The sequence below is a fragment of the Mustelus asterias genome, unplaced genomic scaffold (genome assembly GCF_964213995.1).
Source record: "Mustelus asterias unplaced genomic scaffold, sMusAst1.hap1.1 HAP1_SCAFFOLD_627, whole genome shotgun sequence".
In the NCBI taxonomy this organism is placed as follows: domain Eukaryota; kingdom Metazoa; phylum Chordata; class Chondrichthyes; order Carcharhiniformes; family Triakidae; genus Mustelus; species Mustelus asterias.
In genome coordinates this window covers 14,953-36,665 of record NW_027590576.1, presented here as the reverse complement: position 1 = coordinate 36,665, position 21,713 = coordinate 14,953, and the positions used below count along the sequence as shown (strand labels likewise).

Sequence of the window (21,713 nt, the reverse complement as noted above, 5' to 3'; positions counted from 1 at the left end):
CTCTCCAGCTTTAAACTCCCCTAACTTTGTGAAAGGATATTGACGACCCAGCTGATCTGTGCCCCTCATCATTTTATAGGCCTCGATAAGATCACCCCTCAGCCTTCTACGCTCCAGGGAAAAAAGTCCCCGTCTATCCAGCCTCTCCTTATAACTCAAACCATCAAGTCCCGGTCGCATCCGAGCAAATCCCTTCTGCACTTTTTCTAATTTAATAATATCCTTTCTTTAATAGGGTGACCCGACATGTCAAATTGCCCCTCAATGTACAAAGACGAACAGGTTAGGTGGATTGGCCATGCTAAATTGTCCCCATAGTATTGAAAGAGGTTTAGGTTTTGTGGAATAGCCATGTTAAATTGCCCTTTAGCTTCCAAACATGTACCTTTACTACTTTGGCCATCGTAAATTACCCCGTAATGTCCATAGATGTGCCGATGTTGTGGATTGGCCACGGTAAATTGCATTTTAATGTCCAAATATGTGTAGGTTGGCAGCATGACAATGCTAATTTGCCCCTTAGTGTCCAAAGATGTGCAGGTTAAGTGGATTGGCCATGCTAAATTGCCTCTCAGTGTCCAAAGATGTGTGGCTCAGATTGATTCGCCATGCTAAATTGCCCCTTTCTGACCAACGATGTGTAGGCAAGGTTAGTTGGCCATTCTAAAATTACTTCTAGTGTCCAGAGATGTGTCGGTTTGGCCGACGCTAAATTTCCCCTCACTGTCCAATGATCTGTAGTTTTGCTGCATTGGTCATTCTAGCTTGCACATTACTGTCCAATGATGTGTAGTTGAGTGGATTGGCCATGCTAAATTGCCCCCTTATGTCCAAAGATATATAATTTGTTTAGATTGACCATTTTAATTTGACCTTTGGTTTCCAAAAATGTGCAGATTAGGTGGATTGGCCATTGTAAAATCCCATTTCCTTTCGAAAGATTTTTTTATTATTATAGAAACCCTACAGTGCAGAAGGAGGCCATTCGGCCCATCGAGTCTGCACCGACCACAATCCCACCCAGGCCCTACCCCCACATATTTACCCACTAATCCCTCTAATCTACGCATCAGGACACTAAGGGGCAATTTTTAACCTGGCCAATCAACCTAACCCGCACATCTTTGGACTGTGGGAGGAAACCCACGCAGACATGAGGAGAATGTGCAAACTCCACACAGACAGTGACCCGAGCCGGGAATCGAACCCAGGACCCTGGAGCTGTGAAGCAGCAGTGCTAACCACTGTGCTACCGTGCCACCCTGAACATCTGAAAGATGTTCAGATTAGGTGGATTGGCCATGAAAAACTACCTCTTAGTATCAAAGGTACGTAAAATAGGAAGTCTGGCCATGCAAAATTGCCCATCTGAGTCCAAAGAGGTACATGTGAGGTAGATTGGCCATGCTAAATTGCCCCTTAGAGTCCATAGATGAGCACGTTAGGTGAATTGGTCAGTCGAAATTGCCACTGTTTGTCTTAGTGTCCACAGATGTATAGGTTAGGTGGATTGGCCATGCTAAATTGCCCCTCAGAGAACAAAGATGTGCAAAGTATGTGGATTGGCCTTGGGAAATTGGCCATTAATGTCCAAAGATGTGTGGGTTTGTGGCATGACCATGGTAAGTATCCCATTAATGTCAAAAAATGTGCAGGTTTGGTGGATCAGCCATGCGAAATTGCCCCTTAGTGTCCAATGATGTGGAGTTTTACTGCATTTGCCAAGCTAAGTTGCCCATTCGTGTCCAAATACGTGAAAGTTAGGTGGATTGGCCATTCTTAATTGGCCCTTCGTGTCTATAGATGTGTAGATTAGATTGATTGACCATGCTACATTGCCTTTCAGTGTCCAGCGTGCATAGGTATGATGGATTGGCCAGACTGAATTGCCCTTTAGTGTCCAAAGTTTTTTTTTAATAGAAAGCCTACAGTGTCGAAAGAGGCCATTCGGCCCATCGAGTCTGCACCGACCACAATCCCACCCAGGCCCTACCCCCATATCCCTACATATTTACCTGCTAATCCCTCTAACCTACCCATCTCAAGACACTAAGGGGCAATTTTAGCACGGACAATCAACCTAACCCGCACATCTTTGGACTGTGGGAGGAAACCGGAGCACCCGGAGGAAACCCATGCAGACACGGGGAGAAAGTGCAAACTCCACACAGACAGTGACCCAAGCCGCGAATCGAACCCAGGTCCCTGGAGCTGTGAAGCAGCAGTGCTAACCACTGTGCTACCGTGCCACCCTGCACAGTTGTGTAGGTTAGGTGGATAGGCCATGCTAAATTGCCTTTCAGTGTCCAGAGTGGGTAGGTATGGTGGATTAGCCCTGCTCAATTGTCCTTTAGTATCTATAGACGGACAGGTTAGGTGGATTGGCCATGGTAAATTGCCCTCCTGTGTCCAAAGTGGATAGATATTGTGAATTGGCTTTGGTAAATTGTCCCTTTGTGTCCAAAGATATGTTGGTTGGGTGGATGGATCATGGCAAATTGTTCGTTAGTGTCCAAGGATGTGTCGGTTAGGTGGATCGGTCATGCTGAATTGCCCCTTAGTGTCTAAAGATGTTTTGGTTAGGTGGATTGGCATTTAAATTTCCCGCTTAGTGTCCAAACATTTGTAGGTAAGGTGGATTGGCCAAACTAAATTAACCGTTAGTGTCCAAAGATGTGGAGTTTGGGTGGATTGGCCATGCTAAATAACCCCTTAGTGTCCGGAGATATGTAAGTTAGGTGGATTGGTCAGGATCAATAAGTGGGGTTACGGGGCAGGGCAGGGCAGTGGGCCTAGGTCAAGTGCCTCTTTGGAGGGTCAGTGCAGGCTTGATGCCGAATGTCTTCCTCATGTACTGTCGGGATTCAATGATTCTAAGAGAGAGACACTTTCTGTACAGATTACATTCAGCAGCAGCCTGTGCAACACCCTAATGACATCACCTTCCAATCATGTGATCGTAAAGCAATCATGCAAACACAAATATATAACACGTGACATCAACGCAGTGGAGATTGTCAACAGGACTCACTCAGGAAGCCCAGAATCAGCAGCAGGGTCCTCATCTCGCTGGCTGAGATTCTGCAGAGGCAAAGACAGAATTCATATTAGAGAGAGTTGAGAGGATATGGGGGAGGGTGCGGGGAAATGGAGCCAGTATTAAACAGTGAGTGCCTACAAGAGATCAGTCTGTTTCTCCAGTTAGAGTAGGTGAACTCTGACTGGATCCTCTATAGACCAAGGTGAGTCCCACCCCCTGTCCCACTACACCCCTGACTCCATCCTTCCCTGGTTGTGTATTCAATTCCCACCCCCCAAACTCCCCATGAGTTACCCGTCAGAGGGTGGAGCCAAAACTTGCCGATAAGCCGGCTGAAGACAGCTAGAGGGTGCCATTGCGCATGCACCCTAATCTCCCAGTGCATTGTGACAAGAGTACTCGGCGCATTGGGAGATCAACACTCCCCCACCTCCCCCCCACCACCCCGGATCACGTCAGCTGACCATGCATGCTCCATTGGCAAGGCCGTTAAGGCGAGTGAACCTGCACAATCGCATCCCAGGTTCACTAACCATATTAAACTGAGGTTTTAAATATTGAAATCAGCCGTGCGCCGAGATTAGGCTGGCAGATCGGGGCCGGTAAGGTCGCAAGAGGCGAGAAGCCACTTGCATGATCTATCAGCACGCCGATCGACCGGCGTAATGAGCTGGTAAGATCACCCCCACCGAGTTTTACAGCACAGAGAGAAGCCCTTCAGCCCATTGTGTCAGCATCAGCCATCAAGCACCTATCGATTGGAATCCCATTTTCCAGGACTTCGAACATAGAAACATAGAAAAGCGACAGCACAAACAGGCCCTTCGGCCCACAAGTTGCGCCGAACATGTCCCGACCTACTAGGCTTACCTATAACCCTCTATCTTACTAACTTCCATGAACTTATCCAAAAGTCTCTGAAAAGACCCTATCGAATCCGCCTCCACCACCACTACCGGCAGCCGATTCCACGCACCCGATTCCACGCACCCACCACCCTCTGAGTGAAAAACTTACCCCGAACATCTCCTCTGTACCTACTCCCCAGCACCCTAAACCTGTGACCTCTTGTGGCAACCATTCCAGCCCTGGGTAAAAGCCTCTGAGAATCCACTCTATCAATACCCCTCAACATCTTATACACCTCTATCAGGTCACCTCTCATCCTTCGCCTCTCCAAGGAGAACAGACCGAGCTCTCTCAACCTATCCTCATAAGGCATGCCACCTAATCCAGGCAACATCCTTGTAAATCTCCTCTGCACCCTTTCTATGGCTTCCACATCCTTTCTGTAATGAGGCGACCAGAACTGGGCACAGTATTCCAGGTGGGGTCTGACCAGGGTCCTATACAGCTGCAGCATTATCTCCCAATTTGTAAACTCAGTTCCTCTATTGACTTGCTCTGAAGCTGTGCATCGCTATGTCGTTTCAAGTGCTCATCTAAACTCATCTTAATTGTTGTGAGAGTTGTTGTCTCGAATATCCTTTCAGGCAGCGAGATCCAGATTCCCTCCACTCTCTAAATCTCCTGCCTCTTAAATCTCTGCCCCCTGGCTATTGACCCCTCTACTAAGGTGGGAAAAGTTTCTTCCTCTCTACCCGATCTATATCCTTTATTATTTTGCACTCCTCAATCAGGTCCCCGCCTCCTCAGCCTTCTCTGCTCTGAGGTAAACAACCCCAGCCTAACCAGCCTCTCTCCATAGCTGAGACGCTCCAGCCCAGGAAACACCCTGGTGACTCTCCTCTGCACCCCTCTCTCTGTCTCTCTGGTGCAATCACATCCTCCCTAAAGTGTGGCGACCAGAACTAAGAACATAAGAACATAAGAAATAGGAGCAGGAGTAGGCCATCTAGCCCCTCGAGCCTGCCCCGCCATTCAATAAGATCATGGCTGATCTGACATGGATCAGTACCACTTACCCGCCTGATCCCCATAACCCTTAATTCCCTTACCGATCAGGAATCCATCCATCCGCGCTTTAAACACATTCAGCGAGGTAGCCTCCACCACCTCAGTGGGCAGAGAATTCCAGAGATTCACCACCCTCTGGGAGAAGAAGTTCCTCCTCAACTCTGTCTTAAACCGACCCCCCTTTATTTTGAGGCTGTGTCCTCTAGTTTTAACTTCCTTACTAAGTGGAAAGAATCTCTCCGCCTCCACCCTATCCAGCCCCCGCATTATCTTATAAGTCTCCATAAGATCCCCCCTCATCCTTCTAAACTCCAACGAGTACAAACCCAATCTCCTCAGCCTCTCCTCATAATCCAAACCCCTCATCTCCGGTATCAACCTGGTGAACCTTCTCTGCACTCCCTCCAATGCCAATATATCCTTCCTCATATAAGGGGACCAATACTGCACACAGTATTCCAGCTGCGGCCTCACCAATGCCCTGGACAGGTGCATCAAGACATCCCTGCTTTTATATTCTATCCCCCTCGCAATATAGGCCAACATTCCATTCGCCTTCTTGATCACCTGTTGTACCTGCAGACTGGGCTTTTGCGTCTCATGCACAAGGACCCCCAGGTCCCTTTGCACGGTAGCATGTTTTAATTTGTTTCCATTGAGATAGTAATCCCATTTGTTATTATTTCCTCCAAAGTGTATAACCTCGCATTTCTCAACGTTATACTCCATTTGCCATATCCTCGCCCACTCACTCAGCCTGTCCAAATCTCTCTGCAGATCTTCTCCGTCCTCCACACGATTCACTTTTCCACTTATCTTTGTGTCGTCTGCAAACTTCGTTACCCTACACTCCGTCCCCTCCTCCAGATCATCTATATAAATGGTAAATAGTTGCGGCCCGAGTACCGATCCCTGCGGCACGCCACTAGTTACCTTCCTCCAACCGGAAAAACACCCATTTATTCCGACTCTTTGCTTCCTGTCGGATAGCCAGTCCCCAATCCACTTTAACACACTACCCCCAACTCCGTGTGCCCTAATCTTCTTCAGTAGCCTTTTATGGGGCACCTTATCAAACGCCTTTTGGAAATCCAAAAACACCGCATCCACCGGTTCTCCTCCATCAACCGCCCTAGTCACATCTTCATAAAAATCCAACATGTTCGTCAAGCACGACTTTCCCCTCATGAATCCATGCTGCGTCTGATTGATCGAACCATTTCTATCCAGATGCCCTGCTATCTCCTCTTTAATAATGGATTCCAGCATTTTCCCTACTACAGACGTTAAGCTGACCGGCCTATAGTTACCCGCCTTTTGTCTCCTTCCTTTTTTAAACAGCGGCGTAACATTAGCCGTTTTCCAATCAACCGGCACTACCCCAGAATGCAACGAGTTTTGATAAATAATCACTAACGCATCCACTATTACCTCTGACATTTCTTTCAATACCCTGGGATGCATTCCATCCGGACCCGGGGACTTGTCCACCTTCAGTCCCATTAGTCTACCCAGCACTGCCTCTCTGGTAACATTAATTGTATTAAGTATTTCTCCTGCTGCCAACCCTCTATCGTTAATATTTGGCAAACTATTTGTGTCCTCCACCGTGAAGACCGACACAAAAAACTTATTTAAAGACTCAGCCATATCCTCATTTCCCACTATTAACTCCCCCCTCTCGTCCTCCAAGGGTCCAACATTCACTCTAGCCACTCTATTCCTTTTTATATATTTATAAAAACTTTTACTATCATTTTTTATATTAATTGCTAGCCTAGCTTCATAGTCTATCCTTCCTTTCTTTATCGCTTTCTAAGTCTCTCTTTGTTGTTTCTTAAATTTTTCCCAATCACTTGTTTCTCCACTATTTTTGGCCACTCTGTACGCAGCTGTTTTTATTTTAATACTCTCCTTTATTTCCTTCGTTATCCACGGCTGGTTCTCCCTTTTCTTACAATCCTTGTTTTTTGCTGGAGTATATTTTTGCTGAGAACTGAAAAGGATCTCCTTAAAAATCCTCCACTGTTCCTCAGCTATCCTACCTGCCAGCCTGCTTCCCAGTCTACCTTAGCCAATTCATCCCTCATCCTATCATATTTCCCTCTGTTCAAACAGAGGACACTGGTTTGGGACCAAACTTTCTCCTCTTCCATCTGAATCAGAAATTCGACCATATTGTGGTCACTAGACCCAAGAGGGTCCTTCACAATAAGATCCTTAATTCTACCTACCTCGTTACACAATACCAGATCCAAAATAGCTCGTTCCCTCGTCGGTTCCGTAACATGCTGTTCAAGGAAACTATCCCGACAGCATTCTAAGAACTCTTCCTCCATTCCACCCTTACCGACTTGAGTCTGCCAGTCAATGTGTGTGTTGAAGTCCCCCATGATTATTGCCGTTCCGTTTTTACACGCATCCCTTATCTGCTTGTTTATAGCCCTCCCTACCTCAACATTATTATTTGGGGGCCTATATACCACACCTACTAGTGTCTTTCTCCCTCTACTATTCCTCATCTCTACCCATAATGATTCCACGTTTTGTTCCTCAGAGCCTATGTCATCCCTCGGTACTACCCTGATATTATCTCTTATTAATAGCGCGACCCCACCACCTTTTCCTTCCTGTCTATTCTTCCTAAACGCCTGATACCCCTGGATATTCATCTCCCAGTCCTGGTCACCTTTCAGCCACGTTTCTGTAATGGCCACTAGATCGTACCCACTTGTGCTGATTTGCACCATCAACTCATTTACCTTGTTCCGAATGCTTCGTGCATTCAGGCAAAGTGTCCTTATTCCAGCTTTTATCTGGACCCGCTTTGATGAGTCGCGAACACCCTCTCCCTCTACTCCCTTATCTAAATTACCGCCTTCATTCACTTGCACCCTCTCCTCTACCATTAATTTTGTAATTCCCCTTACCCCTGCATCCTCCCCCCCCATCAATTAGTTCCTTGATCCTAGTCAACTCTTCTAGCTCCCCTCCCCCCAACCTATCTAGTTTAAATTCTCCCCAGTAGCCTTAGCCAACCTACCGGCCAGGATATTGGTCCCCCTGTGATTCAAGTTCCACCCGTTTTTTGTATACAGATCACCCCTGCCCCTAAAGAGGTCCCAATGGTCCAGGAACCTGAATCCCTGCCCCCTGCACCAGTCCCTCAGCCACACATTCATCTTCCACCTCACTCCATTCCTGCCCTCACCTTCCCGTGGCACAGGCAGTAATCCTGAGATTACTACCTTTGCTTTCCTCTTTCTCAGCTGTCTCCCTAATTCCCTGTACTCCCTTTTCATGACCCCTTCTCCCTTCCTACCCACATCAGCGGTACCAATATGTACCGCTACCTCAGGCTCCTCTCCCTCCCACCTCAGGATTTCCGGGACGCGACTAGCGACATCCTGGATCCCGGCCCCAGGGAGACAGACCACCATGCGAGACTCCCGCCTACATCCGCAGAAACGCCTGTCTGTCCCCTTCACCATCGAGTCCCCGATTAATACCGCCTTCCTCCTCTTTTCCTTAGCCCTCTGAGTTACAGGGCTGGACTCCACTGCGGATACACGGCCACTGCTGCTTCCCCCAGGCGGGCTGTCCCCCCCAGCAGTACTCAAGCAGGAGTACTTGTTGTGCAGGGGCAAATCCACTGGGGTGCGCTCAACCACCCTAGCCTTACCCTTCCTGGCCGTCACCCACTTGGCCTCCTCCCGTGGCCCTGGTGTGACCACCTGATGATAGCTCTTGTCTATCACCTCCTCATTCTCCCTCATCAGCCTAAGATCCTCGAGCTGCAGTTCCAGCTCCCTAACACGGTCCCTCAGGAACCGCAGCTCGACACACCCCTCACAGATGTGGATGTCCGGGAGGCCAGATGCCTCCAGGACCTCCCACATCCTACACTGGGAACAACACACTGGTTTCACACTCATACTGGACACTTTATGTCAAGTAAGACAGTGAAAAGTTAATAAGAATGTAAGGAAACAAAAACTCACCCCTGCTCGCCCAAGCCCTGTGAGCCAAAGCCCTGACAGCTCACTCAACTTCCCACTCACTCTGCTGCCCGCTACGATGCTGCCCGCTGTATACTTTGGTGCGCTTTTAAACCCTCCAAAAACTTCCCCAGGCCTCTCCTGGCCCTACTTCCGGTTTTGAAGAAAACCTCTGATTTTAAACCCAAAATTAACTGAAAAAATAAATAATTAATTAAAGTCAGAAAACCAACTCTCTTACCCTCAGCCTGCTCCTGGGAACAATGTACACAATACTCTAGCTGTGGCCTCACCAGTGTTTTATACAGCTCCCATCGTAACCTCACTGTTCTTGTATTCTATGCCTCAGCTAATAAAGGCAACTATCCTTGGATGCCACCTTAACCACCTTATCTCCCTGTCCTGCTGCCTTCAGGGATCGATGGACACGCACCCCAAGATCCCTCTGGTCCACTGCCCTAGCGTCCTACTGTTCATTGTATATTCCTTTGCCTTGTGAGTCCCTCCGAAAATGCCTCACCTCACACTTTTCAGGGTTAAATTCCATTTGCCACGGTTCAGCCCATCTGCCCAGCCCCGTGTACATCATCCTGTAATCTAAGGATTAACTCCTCGCTATTTATTTAGCAAATCACCCATTTCTCATGTCATCTGAGAACTTGATGATGAGGCGGAGTACAGGAAAGAGATAGATAATCTGGCAAACTGGTGCAGTGACAATAATCTCTCCCTCAATGTCAGTAAAATGAAGGAGATAGTCATCGACTTCAGGAACCACAGCGGAGGACATGTCCCTGTCTGCATCAAGATGTGGAGATGCCGGCCTTGGACTGGGGTAAACACAGTAAGAGTTTTAACAACACCAGGTTAAAGTCCAACAGGTTTATTTGGTAGCAAATGCCATTAGCATTCGGAGCACTGCTCCTTCGTCAGATGGAGTGGAAATCTGCTCTCAAACAAGGCACAGAGACATAAAATCAAGTTACAGAGTACTGATTAGAATGCGAATCCTGACAGCCAAATGTGTATCGTCTCCACATAGGACAGTCCTGTCTGGAGACAATACACATCTCTTTAACCTGTGCCTAATGCACCCTCCACTCACATTGTCTGTACCTTTGCGACTTGGTTGGCTGTAAGGATTCGCATTCTAATCAGTATTCTGTAACTTGATTTTGTGTCTGTGTGCCTTGTTTGAGAGCAGATTTCCACTCCATTTGATGAAGGAGCAGCGCTCCGAAAGCTAATGGCATTCGCTACCAAATAAACCTGTTGGACTTTAAGCTGATGTTGTTAAAACTCTTACCCTGTCTACATCAACAGGAATGAAGTAGAAATGGTCGAGAACTCCAAGTTACTAAGTGTCCAGATCACCAACAACCTGTCCTGGTCCCTCCATGCCGACGCTATAGTTAAGAAAGTCCACCAATGCCTCTACTTTCTCAGGAGGCTAAGGAAATTCGGCATGTCTGCTACGATTCTCATCAACGTTTACAGATGCACCATAGAAAACATCCTTTCCGGATGGATCACAGCTCCTGCTCTGACAAAGACCGCAAGAAACTATAAAGGGCTGTGAATGTAGCCCAGTCCCATCACACAAACCAGCCTCTCATCCATAGACTCTGTCTATACTTCCCGCTGCCTCGGGGAAACGCAGCCAGCATGACCAAGGTCCCCCCCACACACCCCAGACATTCTCTCTTCTGAAGTAGGCCATTTTCCAAAAGCCATATTTTTATTATCTCATCAATATTCACCTCATTAAACATATTCATTTATTGGACTGATTGGCACCATTCATAACGTGCCCACAATGCAGAGGGGAACACCCGAATGGACATTCGTTTAAATCCCCCTCTGCACAGCTGAGAGACCTTTAATTCAAGTTTGATGGAAGATCCTTATTCTGCCCAGCAACAGCACGAAGCTGCATTTTAGACCGGCCTTTGGCCAGAAGATCGGGATATCTGCGAGTCAAGACCTGGAGTGGGTTATATGGCATTACCGGACTGTCAATAAAATATTACAGGAATAAAATGGCCAAGGCAGGCAGAGAAACTTAATAAACTAGGATAAAAAGAATAAAAGATTAGATTAAATCCCCCTACACACAGCAGGACAAAATGACATTAACACCTAATCTCGCAAGCATAGAATACAGACACAAAACAGTAGAGGTCGATGTAGATAAGGGGACACATCGAGAGGATAATGGGAAACACATTAAAACACCGGGGCAAGAACAGGCAGTCCCATTAACACGGACACACACCATACAGATGCAAATTGACAAGTCTCTCAGGGAACTTCCTGACCAGACAGGCCACTTTATAAGTATTGTAAAAATGTATGAGCAAATGTTCCCGCTCGAATTTGGATCCCTATAAAGATCCAGAGCTGATGTGAAAGGATGGAGATCAACGTGGCCAAGCACTGTTTCTAAGCTGGCTGCAGGGGTCTCCCTGGGATCCCAGTAATTGTACAATAAAGAAAAACGCTTTGAACTTTGCCTTGCGACTCGACCTCCTTGAATGCACTGGTACAAGGGATTTTTCCCAACAACAAATGGCGTAGTCGGCTCAGGATTTGATATCTGACTTCTGACTGGTGGCCACGGTCTGGAAGCCGGGATCAAATTTAAACGAATCTGATAAAAATCCAGAGCAGTTAAGGGTGAGTACAAGTCTCCGTTCAAAGTGAGGTACCTTTAAGGGTTAGGGTTTGTCTGCTTTAAATATTGTTGTCTTGTAGAACTGTATAATCTTGCCTAAGTTTTTTAAATTGAAACAGAATTCTGCACTAAAGAGGTATAGGTCAGAACGACCGCGTGGAAGAAGGTAAGTAACTTTAATACAAATAGAGGACCAGAGGTAAAGATAACAGGTTTTGGGCTATTTGATAACGGGAATAAGGAATTAAGACTAATATAAAGATAAGAACCGCATGCAGAACTAATTGGTGTAACAAACCCAGGATTGTAAACGAAACCGCTGTCTGTGCCAAGGCAATAGGACAAGGGAGTGCTTGACTCAAGGTGCCCTACCCTAAACTGGACGTTAAGAGGAGAAATCTCCCACGCTAAGGTTGGGTTTTGAAGCGGGCGCTAAGAGGCACAGGCACTCAGGGTGCAAGGCACGGACAGTGTAAATCGGGTAACAACACAGACTCTGAAGGGACGAACAACCTCAGAGTCGATACAGTTACTAATTATAACAGGGGCTTTGATAACAGATACATATGTGTAAGTGTTGAGGAAAAGGGGACCCGATCCATCCTGACCAAGAGACGCGGCGACGGAGAATCCATTAGGGACCCGGGCGAAGTTTGATAACCTTGTTCGTCTGTAGGGAACACCACAGCCCATAGCAGGGTACCAGGGAGCTGAAACTCCCTTTTGGGGTAACGGATCAACCTTGCTAGTGGAGGTGGTGGCCAAGCGGGAGGCGTTGTACTTAAAGGGGCTGGGGACAGGGGCCGACAAACCCACTAAAAGACCAGCACACATCCCAATAAGACAACACAAAATAGACCAAGCGTGAGGTGTCAGGAATAGTTGGGGGAGCACAGGGGCAGAGATCCACTGGGACCCCACTACGAGACCCTACAGCAATACAGACGGTGCTGGAGCAGTATCAGTCACAGGAGATAAGAGAGAGAGAGTTGGGGCACTTTTACTGTTGGAACCAGCATATGGGGGTTGCAGGACTGCTAGACAGAAAAATGGCAGACCACGTTATTGAGGGAGAAACTGCAGTAGCTCTCATTTTTAAGTATCTGTTAGCCAGAGAAGCAATTGTTGCAAAGATGAAACGGAACGGGTGGAACGCATCACAAACTTTAGAAGATCAGAGAAAGTGGGTAGACGGAGTTAAACGGGACAAAACAAAAGTATTGGGAGTAATGTTAGTGACCCAGTTAGCTGGACTAATTGAGAAGGTAAATGTCTCCATGGAGGAGAGACACAAAGAGACAGAACAAATTAAGGTATTGCAGGAGTGAGTGAGGGAATTAGAACACAGGAGCCACACTGCGGAGATAACGCAGAGATCAGAGGAAACGGACCCTCGGCCCTCATACGAGTCAGTGCAGAAACCGCTCCAGTATCAGAAGGGGACATAAAAAATTATAATCTAGCGCCAGTAACCAGAGGAGGGACGTTAGCACAACCAAAAGCAACCTATAAGCCTTTTACACCAGGGGAAAGGCAGTAGATTATGGCATCCCTGGGGAAGTTAAAACCCAGAAGCGCAAACCTGGGATTTTGGGGCGAATTAGATTCACTCTGGGTAGGACACCAGTTACATTTAAGGGACATACACCAGCTGGTCAGGGCAGCCTGTCCAGCGGATAAATGGAGGTTGGTGGCAGGAGGGCCAGCGGCCCAAGCAGCACAGGACTATAATGGAGGAAGGTGGACACATGCCGTTGCTACAACGGCTGAGATAGACGACCAGCAGGCACCCTTCACATTATTTAAGACCGAAATCCAACGGGTCTTAGGGAACTCCCCCACTAATTGGAGCAGGATCACAAATACTAAACAAGGACGGGGGAAAGTGCATCGGAATTTGGAGAGAGATTATTCCAGGTGTATAGGGAATGTTCAGGACAGGACAATGTGGATAGGAGACCTAGGGCTTTTATCCAGGCATTCAAGGACGGGCTATCAGAGGTACACCAAGAAATCCTTAAGATGGGGGTGATAGCATCCCAAGACTATGACGAGCTCGTCGAGTGGGCTAGCGGGATAAAAGAAGGGAAGGTTGCCCAGACAAAGCCCAGACGAGAGAGAACTGGAACCCCCCATAACGGAGATAAGGGGAGAACCGGGCTCAGCTGCTACACATGTGGCCAGCCAGGGCATATGGCTAGATTCTGCAGGGTAGCACCATTCAAAGGGAAACCCGAGAATGGTGGGCCCCGCTGTGACCACTGCCACAGGGCAGGGCACACCGAGGCAACATGTTGGGGGAAACATGGGAGACCCCAAGACAACTATAGACCAACCCCGGGGGCACCACATTCCCGGAATCCACTAGGTTGACTCGAAGAGACCCCAAACCAGGGAGATGGGAGACAAGAGAGGATTAGTGTAGCCACGCCCACAGAAGACAGTGAATCCCGACAGAAGCCGGTGTCCATCCACCCCACCTATCGGCCAACACTGGTCGAAATCTCACAACCCGTAACTCCCATCCAAAACAGGAAAGAGGGGGAGAGAATATATGTAGAAGCCTTGGTAGGGGGTAGGGAATGCCACATGTTAGTAGATACGGGGGCAGCCATATCAATTACAAACCTACCCCTGCCACTGACCAACAAAAGAATACACATAACCGGGGTAGGGGGAGAGAGAATACCCGCCGATCTTAGCGAAACCACACTAGTAGAAATCAACCACAAGTATATTCCAATGCAATTTTACGTATGTCAGAATAATGAGGGCACAATCATGGGGAACGATTTAATGAGGGAATACCAGGTGCTGATAGATTGTGGGAAAGGGAAACTAATTTGGCCACAACCTGACGGGAGGAAGACCGGAATAGGGACATTAGCTAGCCACCTGGGGACGGTTGGGGTAGCCACCATCGTGGCCCGAGATTGGGATCAGGAAAAAGAAGGGTTCGGAGCCATCTGCACTTCCATTCCCGAAGCCTGGGCTCGGACGAAATTAGATACCGGACTAACCGACACAGAACCGATAAAAGTCCCAGGACCGGAACACAAGCCCCACCGACAATACCCTATCAAGAGAGAAGCGCAAAGGGCAGTGGGAGAAATAGTCAAGGGTTTAATAGAAAAGGGAATCCTCAGGGAAACCACCAGTACCACCAATTCCCCCACATGGCCAGTTATAAAACCTGACGGGAGCTCCAGGCTCACCATCGATTACACAGGTTTGAACAAGGTAACACCTAAATTACACCCTATTGTGGCAAACCCCTCGACTATTTTAAACGGATTGGCACAAGACCACAAAATTTTCACGGTGCTAGATATAGCAAATGGGTTCTGGTCCCTTCCACTGGACACAGAATCCCAAAACAAATTCGCCTTCACTGTGGGAGAGAAACAGTATACATGGACTCGCCTCCCACAGGGATTTCATAACAGTCCTGCCATATTTCACAGAACAATGAGCGATATCCTGAGTAGGGTGAAATTGCATGAGGACAATACGGTCCTCCAGTATGTGGACGATGTGTTAATAGCGTCTACATACTGGAGAAGGGCACAAGGCAGCCTTGTATGCAGTACTAGAAGGATTGGGAAAAGCTGGGCTGAAAGTCAGCCCACATAAGGCACAAATTGCAAAACCCCGGGTCCTGTACTTAGGACACCTAATTTCCCAGGGAATTAAAGAAATGCCCGCAGATCGCAAAACCGCGATTAAAGAAATGCCGCGACCAGTTACAGTAAGAGGGGTCCGAAAAGTTTTAGGACTATTCAATTACAGTAGGAGTTTTATCCCTGACTTCGCAAGAATCGCGGAGCCAATTCAGAGACTAGTGAAGGGAGGAAAGCCAGCCTTGGAACGTATAGAGTGGGGACAAGAGCAAGAGACAGCATATGCAGAGTTGAAAGCTAGGTTAATTTCAGCCCCAGGGCTGGGACTGCCAGATGGAAGCAAGAAGTTCCACATCTTCTGTGATAACCAGGACGGCTTCTATTCTGCCGTAGTGGCACAGACTCATGGAGATAGAAAGAGACCCATAGGGTATTATTCAACGGCTGAGGGACCAGTAGTCACCGGGATGTCCAGGTGCATAGCCGCCCTAGATTGTGCAGCATGGGCTGTGAGGATAAGTGAGCCCATTGTCATGACAGGAGATATTGTGCTACACACAAAACATACATTGGTAGAAACGCTAAACACGGGCAAACTCAAAACAGTCTCAAATATAAGGAGGGCAAGGTGGGAGGCCACACTCCTACCACCTAACAAGTCAGTCACCATCATTAGGGACACGGGAGAAAACCCCGCGGAAGGGATTTTAGATATTGGGGAAGCGCACAGCTGTGGAGAAATTGACAAAGATAGCAAGGAAGGAAAGATTAGAGACGAACCCCTTCCAACAGCAAATAACACCTTCTATGTGGATGGGTCCCGCAAATATGTATCCGGATCACCAAGGACAGAGTGGGCAGTCGTAGACCAGAACCTGGAAACCCTAGAATCAGGACGGATCGACGGGGGTCAGTCCGCTCAGGTAGCAGAATTAGTTGCCCTCACCCAAGACTTAAGATTAGCAGCAGGGAAAACAGTAAATGTGTATACAGACAGCCAATACGCGTTTGGTGTGATCCATGATTACATGTCCGCATGGGGGAGAAGGGGGTTCATTACTACAGGAGGTACCCCCATTAAACACCAACAGCAGATAAGGGCGCTGCTAGCAGCTAGTGAACAGCCTACAGAGGCTGCAGTAATTAAAATAAAAGCCCACCAGCGGGAACCCGGAAGGGACACCCCGGGGTGGATTCATTTCAAAGGGAATCAAGCCGCAGACACAGCGGCACAGCAAGCACTAGAAAACAGCGACATTAAAAGCCTGCCCCTTGCAGCGATAGTGGTAGAACCGGAAGAAATTGACATACAGAAATTACATGGGGACATTCCCCAACAAGAACAAGATGGGAGGAGCTGGGCGCAGTTAAAGGGACTGACGGGGTGTGGAGAAAAGATGACCGGGTATTGGCACCAGGATGTATCCAGAACACATTACTGGAACTACACCACGGACTTCCCCATACAGGCAGGGATGCAATGATACAGAGCCTGGGGAGAGAGTGGTGGTGGAAAGGATTGGGACGGGATGTGGCCGCATACTGCCGCAGATGCACTATATGTGCACAGCACAACCCCAGGAAGCCCATAAAGGTAAAGATGGGACACCAACCCAGACCAAAGGGACCCTGGGAACAGATACAAATGGACTTCATAGGACCATTGCCCCCCTCTCACGGGAAAACATACTGCCTGGTAATAGTAGATCAATTCACCAGGTGGGTAGAAGCATTCCCCACAACCAATTGTACAGCCCTAACGGTAGCCAGAATATTGGCAGCAGAAGTCATTCCCCGATGGGGGATGCCAATTCAAGTTGATTCAGACCAGGGAACACATTTCACAGGAAAGGTTATGAAAAACATTTGCCAACTATTAGGAATAAAACAGAAATTTCACATCCCCTATCACCCACAAAGTTCCGGGATGGTGGAGAGGATGAATCGGACTCTAAAAATAACCATGGCGAAAGCAATGCAATCCTCAGGTAGAAATTGGACAGAAGTCCAACCTGCAGTTCTGATGAGGCTTAGGGCGACCACAAATCGAACTACCGGCTTGACTCCATACGAGCTGATGACCGGGCGAGCAATGCACTTACCCGAAAACATTATTACAGGCCGGACAGATGTGGGTCCGATAAAGGATAAGATCCGTCAATACATCTGAGACCTTAGCACCCAATTGAAGGGGATGCGCTGGTCCGTAATTTTTAATCAGGCACAGGTCGATACAGAGGAGGACTCAGAAATATTACCAGAGGTCCCAAAGGCCGGGAGCCGGGTATTAACAAAAGTGCTCCCTGCAAAACCAGGATTTGCCCCAAGATGGCACGGACCTTACGAGGTCATTATTAGCGGAGATACCTGTGCCTGTATAGATATAAGGGGACAGGGGGTCTGGAAACATTGGACCCAATTAAAGCTGTATGAAGACAAATGAACTAAAGATACCGTTTTCGTTCGTTCAAATTCCACAGGAACCAGGACAAGATCTACTATCAAGACGTCGGAACAAACTACTTTTAATTTAATTGCCTGTTTATTTTCTGTATATACTATAACTGTAAAAATACTGTTGTAAAAAAACGATATGGGAACAGGGACATATTTGATAATAACCATGACCATTGTAAATACGCTCCAACACATGGGGGTTAGGGGAGCAGAACCCCCAATCATGGAAGGAAACCTATTCCTGAAAACACACATCCAGATCTATGGGAATAGGACCGCTTGTTACCCCTCAGCGCGATCAGTAAACTCCCTATTCATCGCAACACCAGGGTGGCTCCCACAAGAGTTATTCACTATTGACACATCGGGGGCACCCTGCAAGGAACATATTGGGTACTTTAAACAAGGGATACAAGAAAGGTGTGTAGAGCTCACTGAGCCGGGAATTCTAGGGGGGATGGGATCCCAACGGAAGGAGACACATGGGAACTACCCATAATGTTTTAAGGGAGAGGGATGGGGGTGCGTGCATGCCTTTGTCCCTAAAAATGATTCGTGCGCTGAGGCACATTGTGCTCTCTAGGAGTGCCGGGTCCGGGAAGGACACTTCACTTGTGACTGCAAGCAACAAAAATGCATTGCAGTCACTGCGGGTAGGCAGCATATGTGTGGCAAGTGCAACGGCACCCACGTAAGCTCAGCCTCGGGGACATACCCATTTGATTCTCACCAAGGGGTACAATCAAGTGGACAGTCCCGGGGGAGGGAAGGTTCCACAACATGGGACCATGTGGTCAAACGACCCCAGGGTAATGCATGTTATCGGGTTAAAGAAGGTTACGTGTTTTTATTCAAAAATGTATACATGACGGCCACAGACAGGCCTCCAAGGTTATTTTCCGTAGGGACAATCAGACCTCTCACGGTTCCGTGCCCAAGCGAAGGGCATGTCCAGAAACGCATAGTGACCAGGGCCATCAGCGCAGAATTTTGCTCCGACTGGCAGGCCCCTGTCACACTAGGATCTTCTTTGGGGTATGGATTTCTGGGGACACTCTCCCTAGGGGGCGCCGCAGGGGTGATCAGTGCCAGTAATAGGAATTTCTTCATATGTGGACTGACCATCTTAGGAAACAGCACCCTACAAGCACTGGCTGCAATTGACCAAGAACTCGCAGAACTCAGACTATACACACAGCAAACGAGATATGCAGTAGACTATCAGCTAGCCAGACAAGGGGGGGTATGCACCATCATCAAAGGAAAATGCATCACATATGTACACGACGAGACATTAAACATAACAGCAGCCATGTCCGGGATACAAAAGCAACTGGATAGCTTTAAACAGGGATTAACAGGGACTGATGGGTGGTTAGGGTGGCTGTTTAACACAGTTTGGGGAGCATACATTATGAAGGGATTAATTTTAGTAGTAGCCATCCTGTTCACACTCTGCCTGGGCCTAACCTGTATTAAAGTGATATGTGCAAATATTACATCAAGAATGCTACCCACTGCCAGTATCCAGATGCAAGAATTTAACCACACCACAGAGGAAGAGGAACAACGGCAAGGACGACATCTGTACAAGTCACTGTACCTCTGAAGATCGTCCATGGGGGGTCAGCCATGAATGGGACCCCCTGGACGAGAGGAGGGACTGAAGTAGGCCATTTTCCAAAGCCATATTTTTATTATCTCATCAATATTCACCTCATTAAACATATTCATTTATTGGACTGATTGGCACCATTCATAACGTGCCCACAATGCAGAGGGGAACACCCGAATGGACATTCGTTTAAATCCCCCTCTGCACAGCTGAGAGACCTTTAATTCAAGTTTGATGGAAGATCCTTATTCTGCCCAGCAACAGCACGAAGCTGCATTTTAAACCGGCCTTTGGCCAGAAGATCGGGATATCTGCGAGTCAAGACCTGGAGTGGGTTATATGGCATTACCGGACTGTCAATAAAATATTACAGGAATAAAATGGCCAAGGCAGGCAGAGAAACTTAATAAACTAGGATAAAAAGAATAAAAGATTAGATTAAATCCCCCTACACACAGCAGGACAAAATGACATTAACACCTAATCTCGCAAGCATAGAATACAGACACAAAACAGTAGAGGTCGATGTAGATAAGGGGACACATCGAGAGGATAATGGGAAACACATTAAAACACCGGGGCAAGAACAGGCAGTCCCATTAACACGGACACACACCATACAGATGCAAATTGACAAGTCTCTCAGGGAACTTCCTGACCAGACAGGCCACTTTATAAGTTTTGTAAAAATGTATGAGCAAATGCTCCTGCTCGAATTTGGATCCCAATAAATATCCAGAGCAAATGTATAACTATTGAGATCAACGTGGCCAAGCACTGTTTCTAGGCTGGTTACGCTGTTCTCCCTGGGCTCCCAGTAATTGTACAATAAAGAAAACGCTTTGAACTTTGCCTTGCGACTCGACCTCCTTGAATACACTGGTACAAGGGATTTTTCCCTACAACACTTCCAATATCTTCCGTCGGGAAAAACATACAAAAATCTGAGGACGTGTACCAACCGACTCAAGAACAGCTTCTTTCCTGCTGCCATCAGGCTTTTGAATGCATCGACCTTCTATGAATTTGATCATTCTCTACACCCTCGCTATGACTGTAACACTACATTCTGCACCCTCTCCTTTCCCTCTCTATGAGCAGGATGTTTTGTCTGTATACCGCGCAAGAAGCAATACTTTTCACTGTGTACTCATATATGTGACAATAAATAAATAAAATCAAACTTACTGATCGTAACCCCCCCCCCCCCCACATTCACATCTAGATCATTAATCACTACAAACAGTAAACTCTCTACACTCTCAGTACAGAGCTGCTTTCCTGATATCCTAACACAGCTCCATTACTGTTCCCTCTAGACACAGCTCACCACAACTCACACATCCCTGAACTCACTGGAAAAGTCCATTCATACCCAATGACTTACCACCAAAGGAGGTGTCGCTGGGCCAGAGGCAGTCGGGGGGGGGTTTAGTTTATCTGCTTCCTCCTCCGTCTCCGGCGCGATGTGTTTGGGAGAGGTTTCGGACTGAATTAAAACACCTCCAAACGCCCCACCCACCCCCACACCGACCTGGCGACTGACGTCAACTCCAGTTGGATGGAACAATAACATTCGTCAGTGGGATACAATGGTCATGCAAATTGTTCCAGTGAAAGATGGATGTGTTCTCCTGTGTCCTCAGAAAACTTTGGTGAGGCCACAGCTGGAGTACTGTGTGCAGTTCTGGTCGCCACATTATAGGAAGGATGTAAAGTTTATTTATTGGTGCCACAAGTAAGCTTACATTAACACTGCAATGAAGTTACTGTGAAAATCCCCTAGTCGCCACACTCCGGCGCCTGTTCGGCTACACTGAGGGAGAATTAGCACCGCCAATCCCCCGAACCCACACGTCTTTCGTGGGAGGAAACCGGAGCATCCGGAGGAAACCCACGCAGACACGGGGAGACTGTGCAAACTCCACACAGGCAGTGACCCAAGGCCGGAATTGAACCTGGCTCCCTGGCACTGTGAGGCAGCAGTGCTGACCCACTGTGCCACCGTGCCATGATCACACTGGAAGGGGTGCAGAGGAGATTCACCAGGATGCTGCCCGGGATGGAACATTTAAGTTATGAAGAGAGGCTGCGTAGGTTTGAGTTGGAGCAGGGAAGACTAAGGGGCGACCTGATTGAGGTGTTCAAGATTACGAGGGGCAAGGACAGAGTGGATAAGGAGCAGCCATTCCCCTTAGTTGAAGGGTCAGTCACGATGGGACACAGGTTCAAGGTGAGGGGGCGGGAGGTTTAGGGGGGGATGTGAGGAAAAGCTTTTTCACCCAGAGGGTGGTGAGGGTTTGGAATGCGCTGCCTGGGAAGGTGGTGGAGGTGGGTTGCCTCACATCCTTTAAAAAGTACCTGGATGAGCACTTGGCAGGTCAGAACATTC

At 47.8% G+C, this 21,713-nt stretch overlaps 1 protein-coding gene across 1 annotated transcript in view; it reads right to left on the bottom strand.

Annotated features, from left to right (window-relative positions):
* LOC144487163 (pancreatic secretory granule membrane major glycoprotein GP2-like) overlaps positions 1–20,750 on the bottom strand; it is a 157,641-nt gene extending 136,891 nt beyond the window's left edge. Inside the window, exons 1-2 of the mRNA XM_078205222.1 lie at positions 20,709–20,750; positions 3,032–3,081 (exon numbers count right to left, since the gene is read on the bottom strand). Coding sequence (XP_078061348.1) covers positions 3,032–3,065 — 34 coding nt within the window. The 5' untranslated portion in view covers positions 3,066–3,081; positions 20,709–20,750. The remainder of the gene's footprint in view (positions 1–3,031; positions 3,082–20,708) is intronic.
* Between the last annotated feature and the right edge of the window lie 963 nt (positions 20,751–21,713).